General features: G+C 45.7%; 1 protein-coding gene across 3 annotated transcripts in view; it reads right to left on the reverse strand.

The window, feature by feature from the left end:
- Nucleotides 1–1999: 1999 nt before the first annotated feature.
- Nucleotides 2000–24534, reverse strand: part of PPM1A (protein phosphatase, Mg2+/Mn2+ dependent 1A) — a 69598-nt gene continuing 47063 nt past the window's right edge. For 2 of the 3 annotated variants that reach the window (XM_075330379.1, XM_075330380.1), the window contains exons 4-6: nt 22184–22295; nt 11409–11466; nt 2000–3020 (exon numbers count right to left, since the gene is read on the reverse strand). In XM_075330379.1, coding sequence (XP_075186494.1) covers nt 2991–3020; nt 11409–11466; nt 22184–22295 — 200 coding nt within the window. In that variant the 3' untranslated portion in view covers nt 2000–2990. Of the gene's footprint in view, nt 3021–11408; nt 11467–22179; nt 22296–24534 lie in introns of those variants that run through there. The other variant, XM_075330381.1, reaches the window with a different exon arrangement.

Here is a 24534-nt window from a genome sequence, read left to right on the forward strand (position 1 = left end):
GCGGACACGTGTTAATGATGTCAAGGCAGCTGGGACCACTGTCACCAAGGAAACTATTGGTATCACATTGCGCCGTAATGGCTTAACATCCTGCAGTGCTCGCAAAGTCCCACTGCTCAAGAAGGCACATGTGCAGCCGGCCCGTCTGAAGTTTGCCAATGAACACCTGGATGATTCGGATAGTGATTGGGAGAAGGTGTTGGGGTCAGATGAGACAAAAATTTAGCTCTTTGGCATTAACTCAACTCACCGTGTTTGGAGGAAGAGAAATGCTGCCTATGACCCAAAGAACACCGTCCCCACTGTCAAGCATGGAGGCGGAAACATTATGTTTTGGGGGTGTTTCTGTGCTAAGGGCACGGGCCTACTTCACCGCATCAATGGGACAATGGATGGAGCCATATACTGCAAAATCCTGAGTGACAACCTCCTTCCCTCCGCCAGGACATTAAATATGGGTTGTGGCTGGGTCTTCCAGCACAACAATGACCCAAAATATATAGCCAAAGCAACAAAGGAGTGGCTCAAAAAGAAGCACATTAAAGGTCATGGAGTGGTCTAGCCATTCTCCAGACTTTAATCCCATAGAAAATTTACGGAGGAGCTGAAGCTCCGAGTTGTCAAGAGACAGCCTCAAAATCTTAATGATTTAGAGATTATCTGCAAAGAGGAATGGAGCAAAATTTCTCCTGATGTGTGCACAAACTTCAACTTTAAAAAATGGCTAACTGCTGTGCTTGCCAACAAGTCTTGTTTGCCAGATGGATCAAATACTTATTTCTCTCTGCAAAACGCAAATCAATTAATACAATTTATACAATGTAATTTTCAGGATTTTATTTTGGATATTCTAATCTCTCAGTGTTAGGCTATGTGCCCATGGGGAAAGTGTCCTGTCCTGCGCATATATCCGCATAAAATTCCGTAGGAGCTCCCAGAAATCCACAGCACAACTTTGTCTGAGTTGTGCTGCGTTTTTGGTGCGGAAGTCCAGCGGAATGTCCTGCGGATATGCTGCGGGCATTCTGCATTGAGGATACAGTACCATGGCTTGGGCACTGCATTCTCAATGCAGAACAAGTGCTGGAGTGATCGATGAGTTCATACTTACCTGTATCGCACAGCAACTTTGTTTTCGTACGGCTACTAGAGGAGATGGGCGAGGCCTGGACGAGCTACAGCTGTCACATAACCGGAGTTGAAGCGGTCACATGACCGCAGTTTGTGCAGGCCCCGCCCACCTCTTGCAGACCACTCCTGGCTCCGTCCTGCTCTTCTACATTTAAGAAAGTCTTCGGTGTCTTCAATCAAGGCAGGTAAGTTTAGAGATCGCGCAGAACAATCCGCAGGAATAATTGACATGCAGTTCTTTGTAGCTGCGGGAAATCCGCATTTCCCACAGGTGCAAAATCTGCAGCATTGAAACAGCACTCCCCAAATCCCGTAGGATAACATGGGGAGTACCTGTACGTGCGTAAACCTGCAAATGTCTGGAAAATCCAGAAAATCTGCAGGTTTTCCCGCAGCAAAATCTGCATGAATTTTGTCCTGTGGGCACAGGGCCTTAAAGTTAACCTATCCTTAAAATTATAGACTGTTCATGTCTTTATCAGTGGCCAAACTTGCAAAATCAGCAAGGGATCAAATAATTATTTCCTTCACTATAGTTCTCCTGACCGAGCCATGTCTCTTACCTCATGTGCAGGCCACTGCAGGACCTTAGGTACCCATGGTTACGACCACAAGCAACTAAGGTCCTGCAATGCCCTGCACATGAGGTAAGAGACATGGCTCTATCAGGAGAACAATACTACATTTCTAATTGGAGATAACTTATTATACCTACTACATATTGGGATAGGATCTTGGAGATGGGAAGACCCCTTTAATGTAATTAGGTATGGGGATTACTGGCATGCTTTCCACAGATACATTTTTTTTTATTATTTTGCTTCCCCCCCACAGTATGAATGGCACACGAGACATTACTCCTTAGTGATTGTGTTTCTCAAATCAAGCTTTATTGATAAAATGGAATTCAAAACTCTCTGTAGCAGCAACAGACCCAGCCAGTGTAGTTATTTATGATAAAAAGGAAAAAAAACAAAAAAAAAACAAAACAAAAAAAACAACAAACACACAATCGACACACACAACTGATTACTTGTTAATGGATCTGAATATTTAAATCGTGGGTACATGTTTGTTCATAAAAGACTGCCATTTCAGTCACATTTTAATATAAAAAGGAGGAACATTCTGTAATCAAATAGGTCCGAGCCAAAATAAAAAAAAAAAAAAAATAAAAAATAAAAAGCTGTCAGAATTGAAGGCTGATCTTCATCCTGAAAAATACTGTACACTAAAGTTACAAGTCTATAAACAATCTCATAGGGGACACCCAGCTGGTTATGTTGCTGCCGTTTTATTTATTTATTAAGTTTTTTTCCTCTCACTTCCCCCCCCCCTCCCCCCAATCTAAAACCACCACATTAACGTATAGGGTTAGATAACTGGTTGCATCACATAACAAGCTAGACCTCCTGTAACCTTTAGAGAAAATTTGCAGTCCATAATTAAATATGACAAAATTTGTACAAGGACAATTGCACTTTACAAAAAAAAAGGGGAAAAAAATAAAAAAAAAAAATCATACAACAGAATTTGCTGGAGTCTGATTTACAACATGTATTGTCTGAAAGTACATTAACAGAAAATTCAATTTTTTTAAATTTTTTTTTTACAAAACAAAAAAAAAAAAAAAATTATATAGGTGTAGAGAAAGGGTATTAGGAAAACAGTACAATATTCGGGAACATTTGTACTGATGGGAGTTTTATTTTTCACCAAGCTCACCCACATCATATTCCCTTCTTTAAATTGGGAAAGAGAAAAAAAAAAAGTTGAGGATGGACGCTAAGAAGGATCACTGAGGTTGGGCTGTATGTTCATTGAGGATGGATGTAAACTCCATTGCTAAACGGATACATTTACCACATGTCATCAGCTGACGCAGAATCCTAAAGGGGAAAGAAAAAAAAACAAAATTAGAAATTTGCTTTAGACGTTTTCAAGCTGTTTTACAGTGCCTTGCGAAAGTATTCGGCCCCCTTGAATTTTTAACCTTTTCCCACATTTCAGGCTTCCAACCTAAAGATAAAAATGTTAACGTTATGGTGAAGAATTAACAACAAGTGGGACACAATTGTGAAGGTGAACGATATTTATGGCTTATTTTAAACTTTTGTAAAAAATAAATAACTGAAAATTGGGGCGTGCAATATTATTCATCCCCTTTACTTTCAGGGCAGTAAACTCACTCCAGGAATTCATTGAGGATCTCTGAATGATCCAATGTTGTCCTAAATGACTGATGATAAATATAATCCGCCTGTGTGTAATCAAGTCTCCGTATAAATGCACCTTCTCGGTGATGCTCTCTATGCTTTACACAGAACACTGAGACTATCATGAAGACCAAGGAACACAACAGGCAGGTCCGCGATACTGTTGTGGAGAAGTTTAAAGCCGGATTTGGTTACAAAAAGATTTCCAAAACTTTAAACATCCCAAGAAGCCCTGTGCAAGCGATCATATTGAAATGGAAGGAGTATCATACCGCTGCAAATCTACCAAGACCCGGCCGTCCATCCAAACTTTCATCTCAGACAAGGAGAAGACTGATCAGAGATGCAGCCAAGAGGCCCATGATCACTCTGGATGAACTGCAGAGATCTACAGCTGAGATTGGGAGAGTCTGTCCATAGGACTACAATCAGTCGTACACTGCACAAATCTGGCCTTTATGGAAGAGTGGCAAGGAGAAAGCCATTCCTCAAAGAAATCCATAAAAAGTGTCATTTAAAGTTTGCCACAAGCCACCTGGGAGACACCAAACATGTGGAAGAAGGTGCTCTGGTCAGATGTAACCAAAATCAAACTATTTGGGCACAATGCCAAACGATATGTTTGGCGTAAAGAAGGGAATTTTGTTTACTTACCGTAAATTCCTTTTCTTCTAGCTCCAATTGGGAGACCCAGACAATTGGGTGTATAGCTACTGCCTCCGGAGGCCGCACAAAGTACTACACTCAAAAGTGTAAGGCCCCTCCCCTTCTGGCTATACACCCTCCCGTAGGAGTACGGATTCCTCAGTTTTAGTACCAAAGCAAGAAGGAGGAAAGCCAATAACAGTTTCAAAAAACAAATTCAATCCGATAACAAGATCGGAGAACTTAAGAAACAACATGAACAACATGTGCACCCGAAAAACGAAACCCTAAGAACAATAGGGCGGGTGCTGGGTCTCCCAATTGGAGCTAGAAGAAAAGGAATTTACGGTAAGTAAACAAAATTCCCTTCTTCTTTTTCGCTCCTAATTGGGAGACCCAGACAATTGGGACGTCCAAAAGCAGTCCCTGGGTGGGTAAAAAGATACCTCGTGATCGGGCTGTCAGGCAGCCCTTTCCTACAGGTGGGCCACCGCCGCCTGAAGGACCTGTCTACCTAGGCTGGCATCTGCCGAAGCGTAGGCATGCACTTGATAGTGTTTGGTAAACGTGTGCAGACTCGACCAGGTAGCCGCCTGGCACACCTGCTGAGCCGTAGCCTGATGCCGCAATGCCCAGGACGCACCCACGGCTCTGGTAGAATGGGCCTTCAGTCCAGATGGAATCGGAAGCCCAGCAGAACGGTATGTGTGAAGAATTGGTTCCTTGATCCACCGCGCCAGGGTGGATTTGGAAGCTTGCGATCCCTTATGCTGACCAGCGACTAGGACAAAGAGCGCATCAGAACGGCGCATAGGCGCCGTGCGAGAAATGTAAATCCTGAGTGCTCTCACCAGGTCCAACAGATGTAAACCTTTTTCAAATTGGTGAACTGGATGCGGACACAAAGATGGCAAAGTGATATCCTGATTGAGATGAAAGGAAGAAACCACCTTGGGAGAAAACTCTGGAATTGGACGCAGTACTACCTTGTCTTGGTGAAACACCAGGAAGGGAGATTTGCAAGATAACGCCGCTAGCTCGGACACTCTACGAAGAGACGTGACCGCCACAAGAAAAACCACTTTATGTGAAAGCCGAGAAAGGGAAACCTCTTTCAAAGGCTCGAAAGGCGGCTTCTGGAGAGCAATGAGAACCTTGTTTAGATCCCAGGGTTCCAATGGCCGTCTGTAAGGAGGAACGATATGACAAACTCCTTGGAGAAACGTGCGTACTTTAGAAAGCCGTGCCAAGCGCTTCTGAAAGAATACGGATAGCGCGGAGACTTGACCCTTAAGAGAGCTAAGCGACAAACCTTTTTCCAACCCAGACTGCAGGAAGGAAAGAAAAATTGGCCATGCAAATGGCCAGGGAGAAACCCTCTGAGCCGAGCACCAAGCTAAGAATATCTTCCACGTCCTGTGATAGATCTTAGCTGAGGATGGTTTTCTAGCCTGTCTCATTGTGGCAACTAGTTCATGAGATAAACCTGAGGCCGCTAGGATCCAGGACTCAATGTCCACACAGTCAGGTTCAGGGCCGCAGAATTCAGATGGAAAAACGGCCCTTGAGACAGCAAATCTGGACGGTCTGGTAGTGCCCATGGTTGGCCTACCGTGAGATGCCACAGATCCGGGTACCACGACCTTCTTGGCCAGTCTGGAGCGACGAGAATGGCTCGATGGCAGTCGGACCTGATTTTCCGGAGAACTCTGGGCAACAATGCTAGAGGTGGGAACACATAGGGTAGTCGGAATTGCGACCAATCCTGAACCAAGGCGTCTGCCGCCAGCGCTCGGTGATCGTGAGACCGTGCCATGAAAACTGGGACCTTGTTGTTGTGCCGTGACGCCATCAGATCGACGTCCGGCGTCCCCCAGCGGCAACAGATCTGCTGAAACACGTCCGGGTGAAGGGACCATTCCCCTGCGTCCATGCCCTGGCGACTGAGAAAGTCTGCTTCCCAGTTTTCCACGCCTGGGATGTGAACTGCGGATATGGTGGACGCTTTGCTTTCCACCCACGTCAAAATCCGCCGGACTTCTTGAAAGGCTTGGCGACTGCGTGTTCCCCCTTGGTGGTTGATGTACGCCACCGCCGTGGAATTGTCCGACTGAATCCGAATCTGCTTGCCTTCCAGCCATTGTTGGAAGGCTCGCAGAGCAAGATAGACTGCTCTGATTTCCAGAACATTGATCTGCAGGGTGGACTCTTCCTGAGTCCACGTCCCCTGAGCCCTGTGGTGGAGAAACACCGCTCCCCACCCTGATAGGCTCGCATCCGTCGTGACCACTGCCCAGGATGGGGGTAGGAACGACTTTCCCTGTGACAATGAGGTGGGGAGAAGCCACCAACGCAGAGAGTCCTTGGCAGTCTGAGAGAGGGAGACAGTCCTGTCGAGGGACGTCGACTTCCCATCCCATTGGCGTAGAATGTCCCCTTGTAGAGGGCGCAGATGAAACTGCGCGAACGGGACCGCCTCCATTGCTGCTACCATCTTTCCTAGGAAATGCATGAGGCGCCTCAGTGAGTGTGACTGGCTCTGAAGGAGAGATTGCACTCCTGTCCGCAGCGAACACTGCTTGTCCAGTGGAAGCTTCACTATCGCTGAGAGAGTATGAAACTCCATGCCAAGATAAGTCAGTGATTGGGTCGGGGTTAGATGAGACTTTGGAAAGTTGATAATCCACCCGAAACTCTGGAGAGTGTCTAGTGCCACTTTCAGACTGTGTTGGCATGCCTCTTGAGAGGGTGCCTTTATAAGCAGGTCGTCTAGATACGGGATGACCGAGTGACCTTGCGAGTGCAGGACAGCTACTACTGCTGCCATGACCTTGGTGAAGACCCGGGGGGCTGTTGCCAGACCGAAAGGTAACGCTACGAACTGCAGGTGTTCGTCGTGTATGACGAAGCGTAGGAAACGCTGATGCTCTGGCGCAATCGGCACGTGGAGATACGCATCTTTGATGTCTATTGATGCTAGAAAATCTCCTTGAGACATTGAGGCTATGACGGAGCGTAGGGATTCCATCCGGAACCTCCTGACTTTTACGTGTCTGTTGAGCAACTTTAGATCCAGGACGGGTCGATACGATCCGTCCTTTTTTGGGACCACAAACAGATTGGAGTAAAAACCGTGACCTTGTTCCTGAAGAGGGACGGAGGTCACCACTCCTTCCGCCTTTAGAGCGGCCACCGCCTGCAACAGAGCATCGGCTCGGTCTGGTGGTGGAGAAGTTCTGAAGAAACGAGTTGGCGGACGAGAACTGAACTCTATCCTGTACCCGTGAGACAGAATATCCCTCACCCAACGGTCTTTGACGCGTGACAGCCAAATGTCGCCAAAGTGGGAAAGCCTCCCACCGACCGAGGGTGTGGGAATCGGAGACTGCAAGTCATGAGGACGCCGTCTTGGCAACGGTTCCTCCGGCTGTCTTTTTTGGGCGTGACTGAGACCTCCAAGAATCTGAGCGTCTCTGATCTTTTTGAGTCTTTTTTGACGAGGAAAATTGGGACCTGCCCGGTCCTCGAAAGGACCGATAACCAGACTGACCCCTCCTCTGTTGGGGTTTGTTTTGTCTGTGTTGCGGTAAGGATGAGTCCTTACCCTTGGAGTGTTTGATGATTTCATCCAAACGCTCTCCAAACAATCGGTCACGAGAAAAAGGCAAATTGGTTAAGCACTTCTTGGAATGAGAATCTGCCTTCCAATGTCTCAACCACAGGGCCCTACGCAAAACAACGGAGTTGGCTGACGCCACTGCCGTACGGCTTGTAGCGTCAAGAACAGCATTAATCGCGTACGACGCGAATGCCGCCATTTGCGAGGTCAATGGTGCTACCTGCGGGGCAAATGCACGTGTGACTGAGTCGACTTGCACAAGCCCGGCTGAGATAGCTTGGAGTGCCCATACGGCAGCAAAAGATGGCGCTAACGACGCTCCAATAGCTTCATAGATGGATTTCAGCCAGAGCTCCATCTGCCTGTCAGTGGCATCTTTAAGTGCCGCTCCATCTTCAACTGCAACCAAGGATCTAGCTGCAAGCCTGGAAATTGGAGGATCCACTTTTGGACACTGGGTCCAACCCTTGACCACCTCAGGGGGAAAAGGATAGCGTGTATCTTTAAGCCGTTTAGAAAAACGCCTTTCCGGATAAGCGTGGGGTTTCTGGATTGCGTCTCTAAAGTCAGCGTGGTCCAGAAAAGTGCTTAATGTACGCTTGGGATATCTGAAATGGATTCTCTCGTGCTGCGAAGCTGACTCCTCTACAAGAGGAGCTGGTGGAGAAATATTTAACATCTTATTGATGGATGCTATAAGATCATTAACTATGGCGTCACCATCTGGTGTATCTAGATTGAGAGCGGTCCCAGGATCAGAATCCTGATCAGTTACGTCCGCCTCATCACCCATAGATTCATCTCGCTGGGATCCTGACCATTGAGATGAATGTGAAGGCCTCTCATAGCGAGCCCGCTTAGGTTGCCTGGGACCATCGTCCGAGTCAGAGTCTTCACCCTGAGGTGTATGTGCCCGTCCCGGAGCTTGGAAGTAATTCAGCTGAGGGGGACCAGGGGGCAATGATTGCACAGTGTCCGTGGCCTGAAGTACAGGCCTAGCCCGCAATGTGTCAAGAATTTGTGACATAGTGAGAGACATTCTGTCAGCAAAAGCTGTAAACTCAGTTCCTGTCACTTGGACAGCATTCACAGGTGGTACACCCTGGGTCACGTCCAGCGGAGGTCCCGGCTGTGCAAGTGCCACAGGGGCCGAGCACTGCACACAATGGGGGTCATTGGAGCCTGCCGGTAGAAAAGTCCCACATGCGGTACAGGAAGCATATAATGTCTGTGCCTTGGCACCCTTGCGTTTTGTGGACGACATGCTGTTGGCTCTCTGCAATGTGAGAGAGTCTATAGCCAAAAGGCGACCAGCGCTATGCAGTACAAAGTATTTGCAGGAACAAAATACTAAGATTACTACTGGCACAAGAGGGGGTGAGCCCGGAGGGCTGCTTACCGCCCGCTGAATAGCGGGTAAGAGGCGCAGAATTCCTTGTCTGGGTCTCCCCGGCTCCCCTCTGCAGCTCAGCGTGTCAGCAGGAATGGCTGCCGGCGTCTGTGGAGAGGGGCGGCCCGTGGGAGTTCCCAAACAAAAGTGCGGGAAACAGTGTCCCCTCTGTGCCTATTGTGAGGGCTGGAGTATGTAAAAACGACTCCAGCCCTCAGCGCTGATGCACTGACCAGCGTCCCGCCCCTCTCCTGACTGGCAGGTCTGGGGGCGGGAACGAACGGAACCAGGCCGCAAAAGCCGGGGACTCGAGTTATCAGCGCGGCCGCCGTAAAAGCGCGGCCCGCGCTGAAGTCCCCGGCGCACCACAAGTGCCAGCCGCGCCGCAGTCCCAGCGGCCGGCGCGACCGTTCCCCAAAAGTGTGCCCGCTTCAGCGAAGCTGAAATGAGGCCATGGCACAAGCGCCGCAGCGCTGATGTCCCCGGCGCACTACAACACCCAGCATGCTGCGGTGTGAGCGCGAAATGCACGGGGACACAGAGTACCTTGAGGAAGCAGGGCCATGTCCCTGATGTACTCCGCTCCAATCCAGCATCTTCTCCAGGGGCTGTAGATGGAGCACGGTCTCAGTGCCTGGAGACCAGTAAATCCCACTTCACCCAGAGCCCTGTAAAAAGGGATGGGGAAGGAATCAGCATGTGGGCTCCAGCCTCCGTACCCGCAATGGGTACCTCAACCTTACAAACACCTCCGACATACAGTGGGGTGAGAAGGGAGCATGCTGGGGGCCCTGTATGGGCCCTCTTTTCTTCCATCCGACATAGTCAGCAGCTGCTGCTGACTAAAAACAATGGAGCTATGCGTGCGTGTGTGACCTCCTTCGCACAAAGCTAAAACTGAGGAATCCGTACTCCTACGGGAGGGTGTATAGCCAGAAGGGGAGGGGCCTTACACTTTTGAGTGTAGTACTTTGTGCGGCCTCCGGAGGCAGTAGCTATACACCCAATTGTCTGGGTCTCCCAATTAGGAGCGAAAAAGAAAGAAACAGTTCATCACACTGAACACACCATCCCCACTGTCAAACATGGTGGTGGTGGCAGCATCATGGTTTGGGCCTGCTTTTCTTCGACAGGGAAGATGGTTAAAATTGATGGGAAGATGGATGGAGCCAAATACAGAACCATTCTTGAAGAAAACCTGTTGGGAGTCTGCAAAAGACCTGAGACTGGGACGGAGATTTGTCTTTCAACAAGACCATGATACAAAACAAAGCAAAATCTACAATGGAATGGTTCACAAATAAACGTATCCAGGTGTTAGAATGGCCAAGTCACAGTCCAGACCTGAATCCAATCAAGAATCTGTGGAAAGAGCTAAAAACTGCTGTTCACAAACGCTTTCCATCCAACCTCACTCATTTCTAGCTGTTTGCAAAGGAAGAATGGGCAAGAATTTCAGTCTCTAGATGTGCAAAACTGATAGAGACATACCCCAAGTGACTTAGAGCTATAATCACAGCAAAAGGTGGCGCTACAAAATATTAACTTAAAAAGGGGACAAATAATATTGCACGCCCCAATTTTCAGTTTATTTTTTACAAAGGTTTAAGATAGAATGATATTTATAGCTTATTTCACAATTGTGTCCCACTTGTTGTTGATTCTTCACCAGAACATTAACATTTTTATCTTTTTGTTTGAAGCCTGAAATGTGGGAAAAAGTTGAAAAATTCAAGGGGGTCGAATACTTTCGCATGGCACTGTATCTAGACCATTTAACGCCTACGTCCACCCTCACATGCAATTTTCTTAAATGAAGTCTGTCTACAGCAGCTATTAAACACAAACTGTAGCTCATGAACTACTACAGGACAAATATTAAACACACTATGTGCTGGTCGTCTGTTACCTTGTAGGACTGTATAGAAGCTGTAGAAAGTTGGACAATTTGATCAAGCTTTATTATGCAAAATAACTCTGAGTTTAAGTCACACAAAAAAAAAAAATCAAAACCCTGTCTTATGATTTACATCATATGTATGCGCTTCTTTACACCGTGCTCGATCTTAGAAGTGAGCATTGCTTCACTAAAAGGGACACGGCCTAAGACTCCACACCTCATGTGCAGTCTAAAAGTCTTATGTTTTCAACTCACTTGCCTAATTGAAGACAATGGCTTAGTAAGGGCACATCTGAAACCGGGAATTCAGTTAGGGGTCCTGAAGTGGTCAGCTCAGGCCCAATTCTACTGTCCAAGCTCACCATGTATAATAGCAGTGAGGACCGTCACCTGCTTAGTTAGGTGCAGTCAGTGCATATAACAATGATTTCTAGAAAAGGGCCAAGATTTTCATGAACAGGACTATTTCTCAACTTGGAAAAATAAAAGCTTTCATAATATACTTACAGTGTCATCATTTCTATATGGGTTCAGCTTGTTGTACACCGCTTCAATTACACTCCGCCTAAAACCAAAATTGTGAGAATAATAAGTAACGAAAACATAAGGGACAAATTAGTATAGAACAGATGGTCATTTATCGAAATTGCAAAAATTTTATTGCTTGGGTCATATCACTAATTCAAGTTCCTTCCCCTAGTAATATACTTACCAGTCGCTGTCTTCTGATATTCCAGGGGCTGCTGCGTTCTCGTGACCCCAGCTCCTGACTGACCAGAAGTCAACGTTAACAGTCACAAGCTCTCAATTTAAGTCTATGAGAGTCTTGTTCTGGATCTAGACACTGAACAGTGAGCTCCGGTTTACCTTGCTAACACTGAAGCAATCCAGGCAGGTCACAAACAGCAGAAGACAGTGGCTGGTAAATATATACAGCTTTCAATAATGATATTACTCTGGCAATGGTATGTAAATACAAAACATTCTAGTGGTGCTTTAAGCCTATAGAATTACTTGCTAGACATTGGAAATTTAATAATGTAATGAAGTATCTTACAAAATTAATCTTTCTTGCATCTCAAAAAAACACTGAGCTGAAAGACTAACAAGGTTTAAAAAGGTATGCGAAACAAAGGCCTCAATACAAAGGTTTGTCATGGACAGTGTGCGACTGCTTTGAAACCTGTAGAAAAAAAAGTCAGCTTCACCTGTAATTCACAGTACATTATATATAAAAAAAAAAGTTTGATACCTTTTAATGGCTAACTGAAAAGATGGTAATAATAGCAAGCTTTCCAGACTGCTCAGGTCTGTCTCTTCATCAGGCTAAGTATAACACAATCTGAAGAGTCACATTTATACACAACAGGATCATAGAATAGCGCACAACACACACACACACACACACACGTGTGTATATAATATATATATATATATATATATATATATATATATATATATATAATTATATACACACGTGTGTGTGTGTGTGTGTGTGTGTGTGTGTGTGTGTGTGTGTGTGTGTGTGTGTTGTGCGCTATTCTATGATCCTGTTGTTGTGTAGATAACTTGGAGAAGATCTGCATGGAGGAGTGGGCCAAGATAACTCCAGAGACCTGTGCTGGCCTGATCAGGTCTTATAAAAGACGATTATTAGCTGTAATTGCAAACAAGGGTTATTCCACAAAATATTTAAACCTAGGGGTTGAATAATAATTGACCCACACTTTTATGTTGAAAATTTATTAAAATTTAACTGAGTAACATAACTTGTTGGTTTGTAAGATTTATGCATCTGTTAATAAATCCTGCTCTTGTTTGAAGTTTGCAGGCTCTAACTTATTTGCATCTTATCAAACCTGCTAAATCTGCAGGGGGTTGAATACTACTTGTAGGCACTGTGTGTGTGTGTGTGTATACATATTACACACGTGTATATACGTACGTATTGTGTGTGTGTGTGTGTGTGTGTGTGTGTGTGTGTGTGTGTGTGTGTGTGTGTGTGTGTGTGTGTGTGTGTGTGTATGTGTGTATGTATGTATATATATATATATATATAATATATATATATATATATATAATATATATATACACAATATATATATATACAATATATATATATATATATATATATATACACACACACAATATATATATATACAATATATATATATATATACATATATATACATATACATATATATACATATATATATATATATATACACACACATACGTACGTATATACACGTGTGTAATATGTATACACACACACACACACACACACACACACATACACACACACACTGCCTACAAGTAGTATTCAACCCCCTGCAGATTTAGCAGGTTTGATAAGATGCAAATAAGTTAGAGCCTGCAAACTTCAAACAAGAGCAGGATTTATTAACAGATGCATAAATCTTACAAACCAACAAGTTATGTTACTCAGTTAAATTTTAATAAATTTTCAACATAAAAGTGTGGGTCAATTATTATTCAACCCCTAGGTTTAAATATTTTGTGGAATAACCCTTGTTTGCAATTACAGCTAATAATCGTCTTTTATAAGACCTGATCAGGCCGGCACAGGTCTCTGGAGTTATCTTGGCCCACTCCTCCATGCAGATCTTCTCCAAGTTATCTAGGTTCTTTGAGTGTCTCATGTGGACTTTAATCTTGAGCTCCTTCCACAAGTTTTCAATTGGGTTAAGGTCAGGAGACTGACTAGGCCACTGCAACACCTTGATTTTTTCCCTCTTGAACCAGGCCTTGGTTTTCTTGGCTGTGTGCTTTGGGTCGTTGTCTTGTTGGAAGATGAAATGATGACCCATCTTAAGATCCTTGATGGAGGAGCGGAGGTTCTTGGCCAAAATCTCCAGGTAGGCCGTGCTATCCATCTTCCCATGGATGCGGACCAGATGGCCAGACCCCTTGGCTGAGAAACAGCCCCACAACATGATGCTGCCACCACTATGCTTGACTGTAGGGATGGTATTGTTGGGGTCGTATGCAGTGCCATCCAGTCTCCAAACGTCACGTGTGTGGTTGGCACCAAAGATCGCGATCTTGGTCTCATCAGACCAGAGAACCTTGAACCAGTCTGTCTCAGAGTCCTCCAAGTGATCATGAGCAAACTGTAGACGGGCCTTGACATGACGCTTTGAAAGTAAAAGGTACCTTACGGGCTCGTCTGGAACGGAGACCATTGCGGTGGAGTACGTTACTTATGGTATTGACTGAAACCAATGTCCCAACTGCCATGAGATCTTCCCAGAGCTCCTTCCTTGTTGTCCTTGGGTTAGCCTTGACTCTTCGGACAAGCCTGGCCTCGGCACGGGTGGAAACTTTCAAAGGCTGTCCAGGCCGTGGAAGGCTAACAGTAGTTCCATAAGCCTTCCACTTCCGGATGATGCTCCCAACAGTGGAGACCGGTAGGCCCAACTCCTTGGAAAGGGTTTTGTACCCCTTGCCAGTCTTGTGACCCTCCACGATCTTGTCTCTGATGGCCTTGGAATGCTCCTTTGTCTTTCCCATGTTGACCAAGTAGGAGTGCTGTTCACAAGTTTGGGGAGGGTCTTAATTAGTCAGAAAAGGCTGGAAAAAGATAATTAATCCAAACATGTGAAGCTCATTGTTCTTTGTGCCTGAAATACTTCTTAATACTTTAGGGGAACCAAAACAGAATTCTTGTGGTTTGAGGGGTTGAATAATAAATGACCCTCTGAATAAACTTTTCACAATTTAAAAAAAAAAAATTAAAAAATAAATAACATTCTTTTTTGCTGCAGTGCATTTCACACTTCCAGGCTGATCTACAGTCCAAATGTCACAATGCCAAGTTAATTCCGAATGTGTAAACCTGCTAAATCTGCAGGGGGTTGACTACTACTTGTAGGCACTGTACATACATACACACACACACACATTTCTATATATCTATATTTATCCATATCTATCTATCTATCTATCTATCTATATCCAAAAGTAGGTGGACAGTAGGTGTACTAGGGTTATGAAGGGGGAGATAAATCATAAACAACTTGTTGCTGAAACATTTGTTCAGAGTCCAAAAAAGTCCCCCAGAAGAGTCTTTAGAATTGGGAATTTCACGAGCTTTTATGATGCGAATCCTGAAATCTATTGGTTGGAAGGCTTATTGTCCACGTCTAATTTATGGTTTAGTGGAGGATGATCCAGACAGGCGACTGCAATTTAGTGAGATTATGCTTAACGAAATTGAAGAAAATCCAGTAATTTTAGATAATATTTTGTGGAATGATGAAGCTTCTTTCAAATTATCCGGCCATATTAACAAGATATAATTGTATTTAGTGGTATAATGAGAACATGCATTTAACAGAGCAACAACTAAATGAGCCTGGTGTCAATGTTTGGGCTGGTATTTCAAGTTTTGGTGTTTTAGAACCAATATTTTTTGATCAAAAGGTCACAGGAGATAAGTATCTTGAAATTCTAATGAATCAAGTTGTTCCCCAGTTACAGCAACAGCCTAATTCAAATGACCTTTATTTCCAACAAGATGGGGCCCCTCCACATTATTCAAGAGTAGTCCGCGAGTCTCTTGATGAAACATTTCCTAATAAATGGATTGGCCAAAGAGGCCCACTTGATTGGCCGACACGTTCACTAGACTTGACCCCAATGGATTTTTTCTTTTGGGGAGTACTCAAGGACAAAGTTTATAGTTGTAAACCAAAAAGTGTCAGTGATTTGAATAATTACATAAGAGATGCATTTCATGAAATTAATACCCAAAGAGACTTGTGTAAAAATGTTTGTTGAAGCGTAAGAGGCAGACTTCAAAGCTGTGCAAATTGTAACGGAAGAAGGGAATTTTGTTTACTTACCGTAAATTCCTTTTCTTCTAGCTCCAATTGGGAGACCCAGACACTTGGGTGTATAGCTATGCCTCCGGAGGCCACACAAAGTATTACACTAAAAGTGTAAAGCCCCTCCCCTTCTGCCTATACACCCCCCGTGCATCACGGGCTCCTCAGTTTTGGTGCAAAAGCAAGAAGGAGGAAAAAATTATAAATTGGTTTAAAATAAATTCAATCCGAAGGAATATCGGAGAACTGAAACCATTCAACATGAACAACATGTGTACACAAAGAACAACAGCCCGAAGGGAACAGGGGCGGGTGCTGGGTCTCCCAATTGGAGCTAGAAGAAAAGGAATTTACGGTAAGTAAACAAAATTCCCTTCTTTGTCGCTCCATTGGGAGACCCAGACACTTGGGACGTCCAAAAGCAGTCCCTGGGTGGGTAAATAATACCTCATAATAGAGCCGTAAACGGCTCCGTCCTACAGGTGGGCAACCGCCGCCTGAAGGACTCGCCTACCTAGGCTGGCATCTGCCGAAGCATAGGTATGCACCTGATAGTGTTTCGTGAAAGTGTGCAGGCTCGACCAGGTAGCCGCCTGACACACCTGCTGAGCCGTAGCCTGGTGCCGCAAGGCCCAGGACGCCACCACGGCCCTGGTAGAATGGGCCTTCAGCCCTGAGGGAACCGGAAGCCCCGAGGAACGATAAGCTTCGAGAATTGGTTCCTTGATCCACCGAGCTAGGGTTGATTTGGAAGCTTGTGAGCCTTTACGCTGGCCAGCGACAAGGACAAAGAGTGCATCCGAGCGGCGCAGGGGCGCCGTACGAGAAATGTAGAATCTGAGTGCTCTCACCAGATCTAACAAGTGCAAATCCTTTTCACATTGATGAACTGGATGAGGACAAAAAGAGGGTAAGGAGATATCCTGATTGAGATGAAAGGGGGATACCACCTTAGGGAGAAATTCCGGAACCGGACGCAGAACCACCTTGTCCTGGTGAAACACCAGGAAAGGGGCTTTGCATGACAGCGCTGCTAGCTCAGACACTCTCCGAAGTGAAGTGACTGCTACTAGGAAGACCACTTTCTGCGAAAGGCGTGAGAGAGAAATATCCCTCATTGGCTCGAACGGTGGTTTCTGAAGAGCCATCAGCACCCTGTTCAGATCCCAGGGTTCTAACGGACGCTTGTAAGGAGGGACGATGTGACAAACCCCCTGCAGGAACGTGCGTACCTGTGGAAGTCTGGCTAGGCGCTTCTGAAAAAACACAGAGAGCGCAGAGACTTGTCCCTTAAGGGAGCCGAGCGACAAACCCTTTTCCAATCCGGATTGAAGGAAGGACAGAAAAGTGGGCAAGGTAAATGGCCAGGGAGAAAAACCCTGAGCAGAGCACCACGACAGGAAAATCTTCCACGTCCTGTGGTAGATCTTGGCGGACGTTGGTTTCCTAGCCTGTCTCATAGTGGCAATGACCTCTTGGGATAACCCTGAAGACGCTAGGATCCAGGATTCAATGGCCACACAGTCAGGTTGAGGGCCGCAGAATTCAGATGGAAAAACGGCCCTTGAGACAGCAAGTCTGGTCGGTCTGGTAGTGCCCACGGTTGGCCGACCGTGAGATGCCACAGATCCGGGTACCACGACCTCCTCGGCCAGTCTGGAGCGACGAGGTAGGCGCGGCGGCAGTCGGCCCTGATCTTGCGTAACACTCTGGGCAACAGTGCCAGAGGAGGAAACACATAAGGGAGTTGAAACTGCGACCAATCCTGAACTAAGGCGTCTGCCGCCAGAGCTCTGTGATCTTGAGACCGTGCCATGAATGTCGGGACCTTGTTGTTGTGCCGGGATGCCATTAGGTCGACGTCCGGCATGCCCCAGCGGCAACAGATCTCCTGAAACACGTCCGGGTGAAGGGACCATTCCCCTGCGTCCATGCCCTGGCGACTGAGAAAGTCTGCTTCCCAGTTTTCTACGCCCGGGATGTGAACTGCGGATATGGTGGAGGCTGTGGCTTCCACCCACAGCAGAATCCGCCGGACTTCCTGGAAGGCTTGCCGACTGCGTGTCCCGCCTTGGTGGTTGATGTATGCCACCGCTGTGGAGTTGTCCGACTGAATTCGGATCTGTTTGCCTTCCAGCCACGGCTGGAACGCCTTTAGGGCAAGATACACTGCCCTTATCTCCAGAACATTGATCTGAAGGGAGGACTCTGGCTGAGTCCAAGTACCCTGAGCCCTGTGGTGGAGAAAGACCGCTCCCTACCCTGACAGGCTCGCGTCCGTCGTGACCACCGCTCGATTGATGCTAGGAAGTCTCCTTGGGACATTGAGGCGATGACGGAGCGGAGCGATTCCATCCGGAACCGCCTGGTTTTCACATGCTTGTTGAGCAGTTTTAGGTCCAGAACAGGACGGAAGGATCCGTCCTTTTTTGGCACCACGAACAAGTTGGAGTAAAAACCGTGACCCCGTTGCTGAGGAGGAACAGGGATCACCACTCCTTCCGCCTTCAGAGTGCACATTGCCTGCAGAAGAGCATCGGCTCTTTCGGGGGGCGGAGATGTTCTGAAGAAACGAGTCGGAGGACGAGAGCTGAACTCTATCCTGTAACCTTGAGATAGAATGTCTCTCACCCATCGGTCTTTTACCTGTGTCAGCCAGGCGTCGCAAAAGCGGGAAAGCCTGCCACCGACCGAGGATGCGGTGTGAGGAGGCCGAAAGTCATGAGGAGGCCGCTTTGGGAGCGGTTCCTCCGGCGGTCTTTTTAGGACGTGACTTAGACCGCCATGAATCGGAGTTCCTCTGATCTTTCTGAGGCCTTTTGGACGAGGAGAATTGAGACCTGCCCGCGGGCCGAAAGGACCGAAACCTCGATTGTACCTTCCGTGGTTGAGGTCTGTTTGGTTTGGACTGGGGTAAGGATGAGTCCTTTCCCTTGGATTGTTTAATGATTTCATCCAATCGCTCACCAAACAAGCGGTCGCCAGACAATGGCAAACCGGTTAAGAACTTTTTGGAAGCAGAGTCTGCCTTCCATTCACGTAGCCACATGGCCCTGCGGACTACCACCGAATTGGCGGATGCTACCGCCGTACGGCTCGCAGAGTCCAGGATAGCATTAATGGCGTAGGACGCAAACGCCGACGCCTGAGAGGTTAAGGACACCACTTGCAGGGCAGATGTACGTGTGACTGTATTAATCTGCGCCTGACAAGCTGAGATAGCTTGGAGTGCCCATACGGCTGCGAATGCTGGAGCATAAGACGCGCCGATAGCTTCATAGATGGATTTCAACCATAGTTCCATCTGTCTGTCAGTGGCATCTTTGAGCGAAGCCCCATCTTCCACTGCAACTATGGATCTAGCCGCCAGTCTGGAGATTGGAGGATCCACCTTAGGACACTGAGTCCAGCCCTTGACAACATCAGGGGGGAAGGGATAACGTGTATCCTTAAGGCGCTTGGAAAAACGCTTATCTGGACAGTCTCGGTTTTTCTGGACTGCCTCTCTGAAGTCAGAGTGATCCAGAAACGTACTCAATGTACGCTTGGGAAACCTGAAACGGAATTTCTCCTGAGAAGCTGACTCCTCAATTGTAGGAGCTGGGGGAGAAATATCCAACACCTGATTGATGGTCGCTATAAGGTCATTCACTACAGCGTCACCTTCAGGTGTATCAAGGTTGAGAGCGGCTTCAGGATCAGAATCCTGATCTGTTACCTCCGCTTCATCCTCCAGAGAGTCCTGCTGAGACCCTGAACAGTGTGATGAGGTGGAGGGAATTTCCCAGCGAGCCCGCTTGGGCGGCCTGGGACTGCGGTCCGTGTCAGAGACCTCACCCTGGGACCTATGGGTCACCCCAGGGGCACTTTGCTGTTCCAATTGAGGGGGACCAGGGGTCAAAGATTGAACAGTGCCCGGGGCCTGAATCACCGGTCTGGACTGTAAGGCTTCTAGTATTTTAGCAGACCATTTACCATACTCTCAGACAGTTTGTCAGCAAAAGCTGCAAACTCCGTCCCTGTCACCTGGACAGTGGTAGCAGATGGTTCCACCTGGGCCACCAGTAGCAGAGGCTCCGGCTGAGCAAGTGCCACAGGGGCCGAGCATTGCACACAATGAGGGTCAGTGGAACCTGCCGGTAGTCTAGCTGCACATGAGGTACAGGTTGCAAAGTACGCCTGTGCTTTGGCACCCTTGCTTTTTGCGGACGACATGCTGTTGTCTCCTCTGAGAACAATCCAGGAGGGTATATAGCCAAAAATCAACAGAGCGACCGTACAGTGCAAATGTATAGCCTATAAGCCTATATATATATATATATATATATATATATATATATATATATATATATATATATATATATATATATATATATATATATATATATATATATATATATATATATATATATACACACTTCGGCACTCAGTGGGGCCAGCACCACAGGTGCTGCTTACCGACCGCTCAGAGCGGTTGTGTGATCACCAGATTCCCTGCCTTGGTCTCCCTGTGTTGTCTCTCCTCTCCAGCGTCTGAATCGCTGACAGGAATGGCTGCCGGCATTCTGTGGGGAGGAGGGGACCGTGGGCGTGCCCAAGAAAGTGCGGGAATCTAGTGCCCCAGTGTACTGAGTGAGGGGGGAGGAGGATACTATGTATGCTCCAGCCCTCAACGCTGACGATGTGTGCAGCGTCCCGCCCTTCCCCTGACTGGCAGGCCTGTGGGCGGGAATATGCGATAATAGGCCGCAGAAGCCGGGGACTAAAGTTATAAGCGCGGCCGCGCGGTAGTCCCCGGCGCACTAACACACCCAGCAGTGCTGCAATGTGTATGGCACAAGCGCTCCATGCGCGGTCCCCACGGGGACACAGAGTACCTCACAGTAGCAGGGCCTTGTCCCTGACGATACCCAGCTCCTATCCAGCAGATTCCCAGGGGCTGCGGAGGGAGCACGGTCCCAGTGCCTGGAGACCGATCCGGATCCCACTTCACCCAGAGCCCATAAGGGATGGGGAAGGAAAACAGCATGTGGCTCCTGCCTGTGTACCCGCAATGGGTACCTCAACCTTAACAACACCGCCGACAAAGTGGGGTGAGAAGGGAGCATGCTGGGGGCCCTGTTATGGGCCCTCTTTTCTTCCATCCGACATAGTCAGCAGCTGCTGCTGACTAAGCTGTGGAGCTATGCGTGGATGTCAGCCTCCTTCGCACAAAGCATAAAAACTGAGGAGCCCGTGATGCACGGGGGGTGTATAGGCAGAAGGGGAGGGGCTTTACACTATACACCCAAGTGTCTGGGTCTCCCAATGGAGCGACAAAGAAAACAGTTTGCGCAACTGCGGTGATACAATTTAAGGGCTTTTGTATTATTGTTCAGAGTAAAATTTAATTGTCAATGTTATGCTTGTGTTAGTAAATATAATTTTATATATAAATCAAAACAAATATTTTCTGTCCACCTACTTTTGGACCACCCTGTATATATATTTTATACAAAGCACATACATATATAAAAAAAAAATTACATACACATGTGTGGATCTGACAATCACATTTTATAGTCATTCACTCTGTCGGTATAGCTAAGACTTTGCAAGTCTAATTGAAACCTTCTACACACATTCAAGAAGAGAACAATCAAAGAAGTCGGACAAAAGCAGCAAAATGTAGTCCCTGGTCAAGGAAGGAAAACATGACAATCAGCGAGAATATTGAAGGAAACAATGTGAAGGAAAAAGGTATAACAGATTAATAACCATGTGCGTGTGTCATATATATATATATATATATATATATATATATATATATATATATATATATATATATATAAAATTTATATTAAAATGTAGCAATGTAGCATTGGCTAACAAAAACAACTCACTCACAAGCTAACAAAGGGAGCAAAGCACTTTTCACAATATAAAAAGTGATCATGCTACATAAATAAATGCCACAATTTATATAAAATAAGTTTATTACCACGCCATGTGACGATTCCTACCCATTACTTTTTATGTGAAATGATTATTCAGCTCCATGCAATCCAAGCAACCCCATTCTCTAAAGAAGGCCTGGCTGGAAAACCAGTTCATCACTGCCTCCAGGAGCTGAAACCTCTCAATAGCCACACAATTCTAATGTAGTGTCTACTACAAAAATGAAAAAAATAAATAAAATACACAGCAAGTGGCATTACATGGTAACCTCAAACAGTCATCACTTAATACATGGTCTGAAGTCTATAAAAGAATCAGCTCCCATTTGCAAAGTGTTATAGGGGCAGATTACCATATGGCTTGAAATAGGGCTAGGAAATCTCTTACCTGGATGTAAGCAGGTTGACTTATCTAAACTTATTTTTTCAAATTGTGGCATATTTATTCCTACGTATGTAATGTACAGACGACACAAAAATGCTCAGGGTAACTCACTTGCTCGCCAATTCCCCTCCAGGTGGGAGGTTAGGGATGGTCTCAGTGGCTAACGTACGCATCACATGGACTAAGTCTGGTACACCTTCTTCACCCTGCTTCTTTATGATCTCTAGGAATTAGAAGTACTTGTTTTGTAAGTGCTGTTTAAATGTAACCAGTGTAAAGTACAGATAACCATTACAATCATGCAAAGGAGTGCGATATCTTGCGACAGAATAAGATGTTTGCCATCAAATCGTATAAAATATCATTGAATGTGTCAGGCTACACGCATGTAAATTATTTCCCCCCCCCAGTACATCCACACACAAATGCTCATCAAAAAAATAAAAGAACGAAAATAAAAAAAAAAAAAAAAACCACAAAACATTTTACACAATAATGCTTTGGTTCTGAATAAAATGCAAAGATATCAGATTTGTTTTGCCAATTTATTTTATTGTGTAAAGGTAACATCTAAATTGAATCTACAAAGGTTTCTATTGCCGAAATTAAATATACAAAAATAAAGAGTATGATCTGTAGACAATAACATCCGGGCAGAGGATTACAAGTAACAGTCCTCTCTAAACATGTACATTAATTAGATTAGTAAGCTATAGATACATACTGCATGATACAGACAAAAAAAAGCCAATAAAAAGGAGCAAATTAGAATAAACCAACACACAAGATCATTTTACATCCCCACACCTACAATTTAATTTTTTAATTTTTGCTGCTTTGTTAATCGGCAAATCATTGTCCTTTTTGCTGTAAATTTAGGACAGCAGTATTAAACACCAGCATTGTTCACTCACTTTTAGGCTAGATTAGCCTATTTTCATGCATAGCTTATCTACAAGGGAATGTGATCAGTCATATTTTGTTGGGGGAAATGAATATGTCATTTACCTTTACCATAAGGGGAAAAAAAGCTCCATGCACACATTATATTCCTACGTATACCTACTAAGATCTGGAAAATGGTGTACGTACACCATTGGCCACAATGTAAGAGGGGGGGGGGGGGAGCCATGGGAAAAAAAAAAAAAATTGCACTACTCAACTGTATGAAAATGCAGTCTGTTGTGCATTCCAGGAACACGCACCGATCGAAGTCAGGGATGGGAACAGTAGCCATGTTTGACAAGAGGTGTCCTTTCCAGCAGTGCATAATCTTACATAGGACTGATGGAGCTAGATCATATAACAATGCGGGATGTTTTACAGTGTTAGGAGCCAAACGGGATCATTGTGCTCATGACTAAACATGCGTGTATGCTACCATTATCTGATAGCCACATGCTCCTCTGAAATAATCTAGTGGGAAAGTTTGCTGACGGCAGACAAAGCCACATTAGGGTAAAAAGTTAAAAGTGCTTCATGTGCTTAGATAAACAAAAAAAAAAAAAAAAAAAAAGGAACATACATGCAAATAATTGACCTCACTGAATAACAAAGCTGGCAGAATGACACTTTATGGCACTTCCATTTGGTGGTTTTACCAGGTGATTTTGGTGCGATTTGTTAGAACACAGCTGGATTAAATCTTTTAGTCCATTCACCAGGCAGATTTTGTTGCATAAATGTGTTGCATCTGCTACATGCTTGACATTGCAGTCCACAGTAAATTAATATATGCTAGGGATCTCAAATCCAGGGGGCAGAGATGAGATTTTGGGAAATATCATGTAGGCCTAAGATACACGACATGAAAATCTGAGCGAGTGCAATGCGATAAAACATTGCATTCCACTCAGACTAACATTAGCCTATGTCCCAGCACCCATGAGCGATTTTCTCAGCCCTAATAGGACTGAGAAAACAATCTCAGCATGCTGAGACTAATGTGATTCTAGTTTCTCTCGCACCCATGTCTATGGGGCGAGGAGCAAAAAAAAAAAAAAATTTGCACTGCACTCGCAGTACACTGGTGTACTGTGAGTGCAGGGTGAGAATGGCAATAATAGCCAGCTACGGAAGAGAGGAGGAGATAAATCCCCCCCCTCCCCTCCTCAGGGCTGGCCTGCCCCCTGCAGCTAAGGTCCCATCGCACGAACGGACCTCAGTCGCAGGCACACTCGCATGACACTCTGCTGTGAGCCGAGTGTCATGCGAGGATCGCAGTAGATCTCGTGTGGCCCCGGCCTTACTGTAATATGAAGGAAATTTAATCTCGGTCTGTATATACACAGTGTGCATACTGCCCTTGTCTATGGGAAGGGGTGGGGGGGGGGGGGGGGGAAGGGGGAGTCTAAAATGGGGAAAAAAAAGACAAAGCTAACCTAGAAAATGTTACATTTTGGGGAGGAGAGGGTGAAGAAAAAAAAAAAAAAAAGCCTCAGACCTATGTTTTATAGGTATGC

The sequence above is a fragment of the Anomaloglossus baeobatrachus genome, chromosome 12 (assembly GCF_048569485.1).
Source record: "Anomaloglossus baeobatrachus isolate aAnoBae1 chromosome 12, aAnoBae1.hap1, whole genome shotgun sequence".
Classification (NCBI taxonomy): Eukaryota; Metazoa; Chordata; class Amphibia; order Anura; family Aromobatidae; genus Anomaloglossus; species Anomaloglossus baeobatrachus.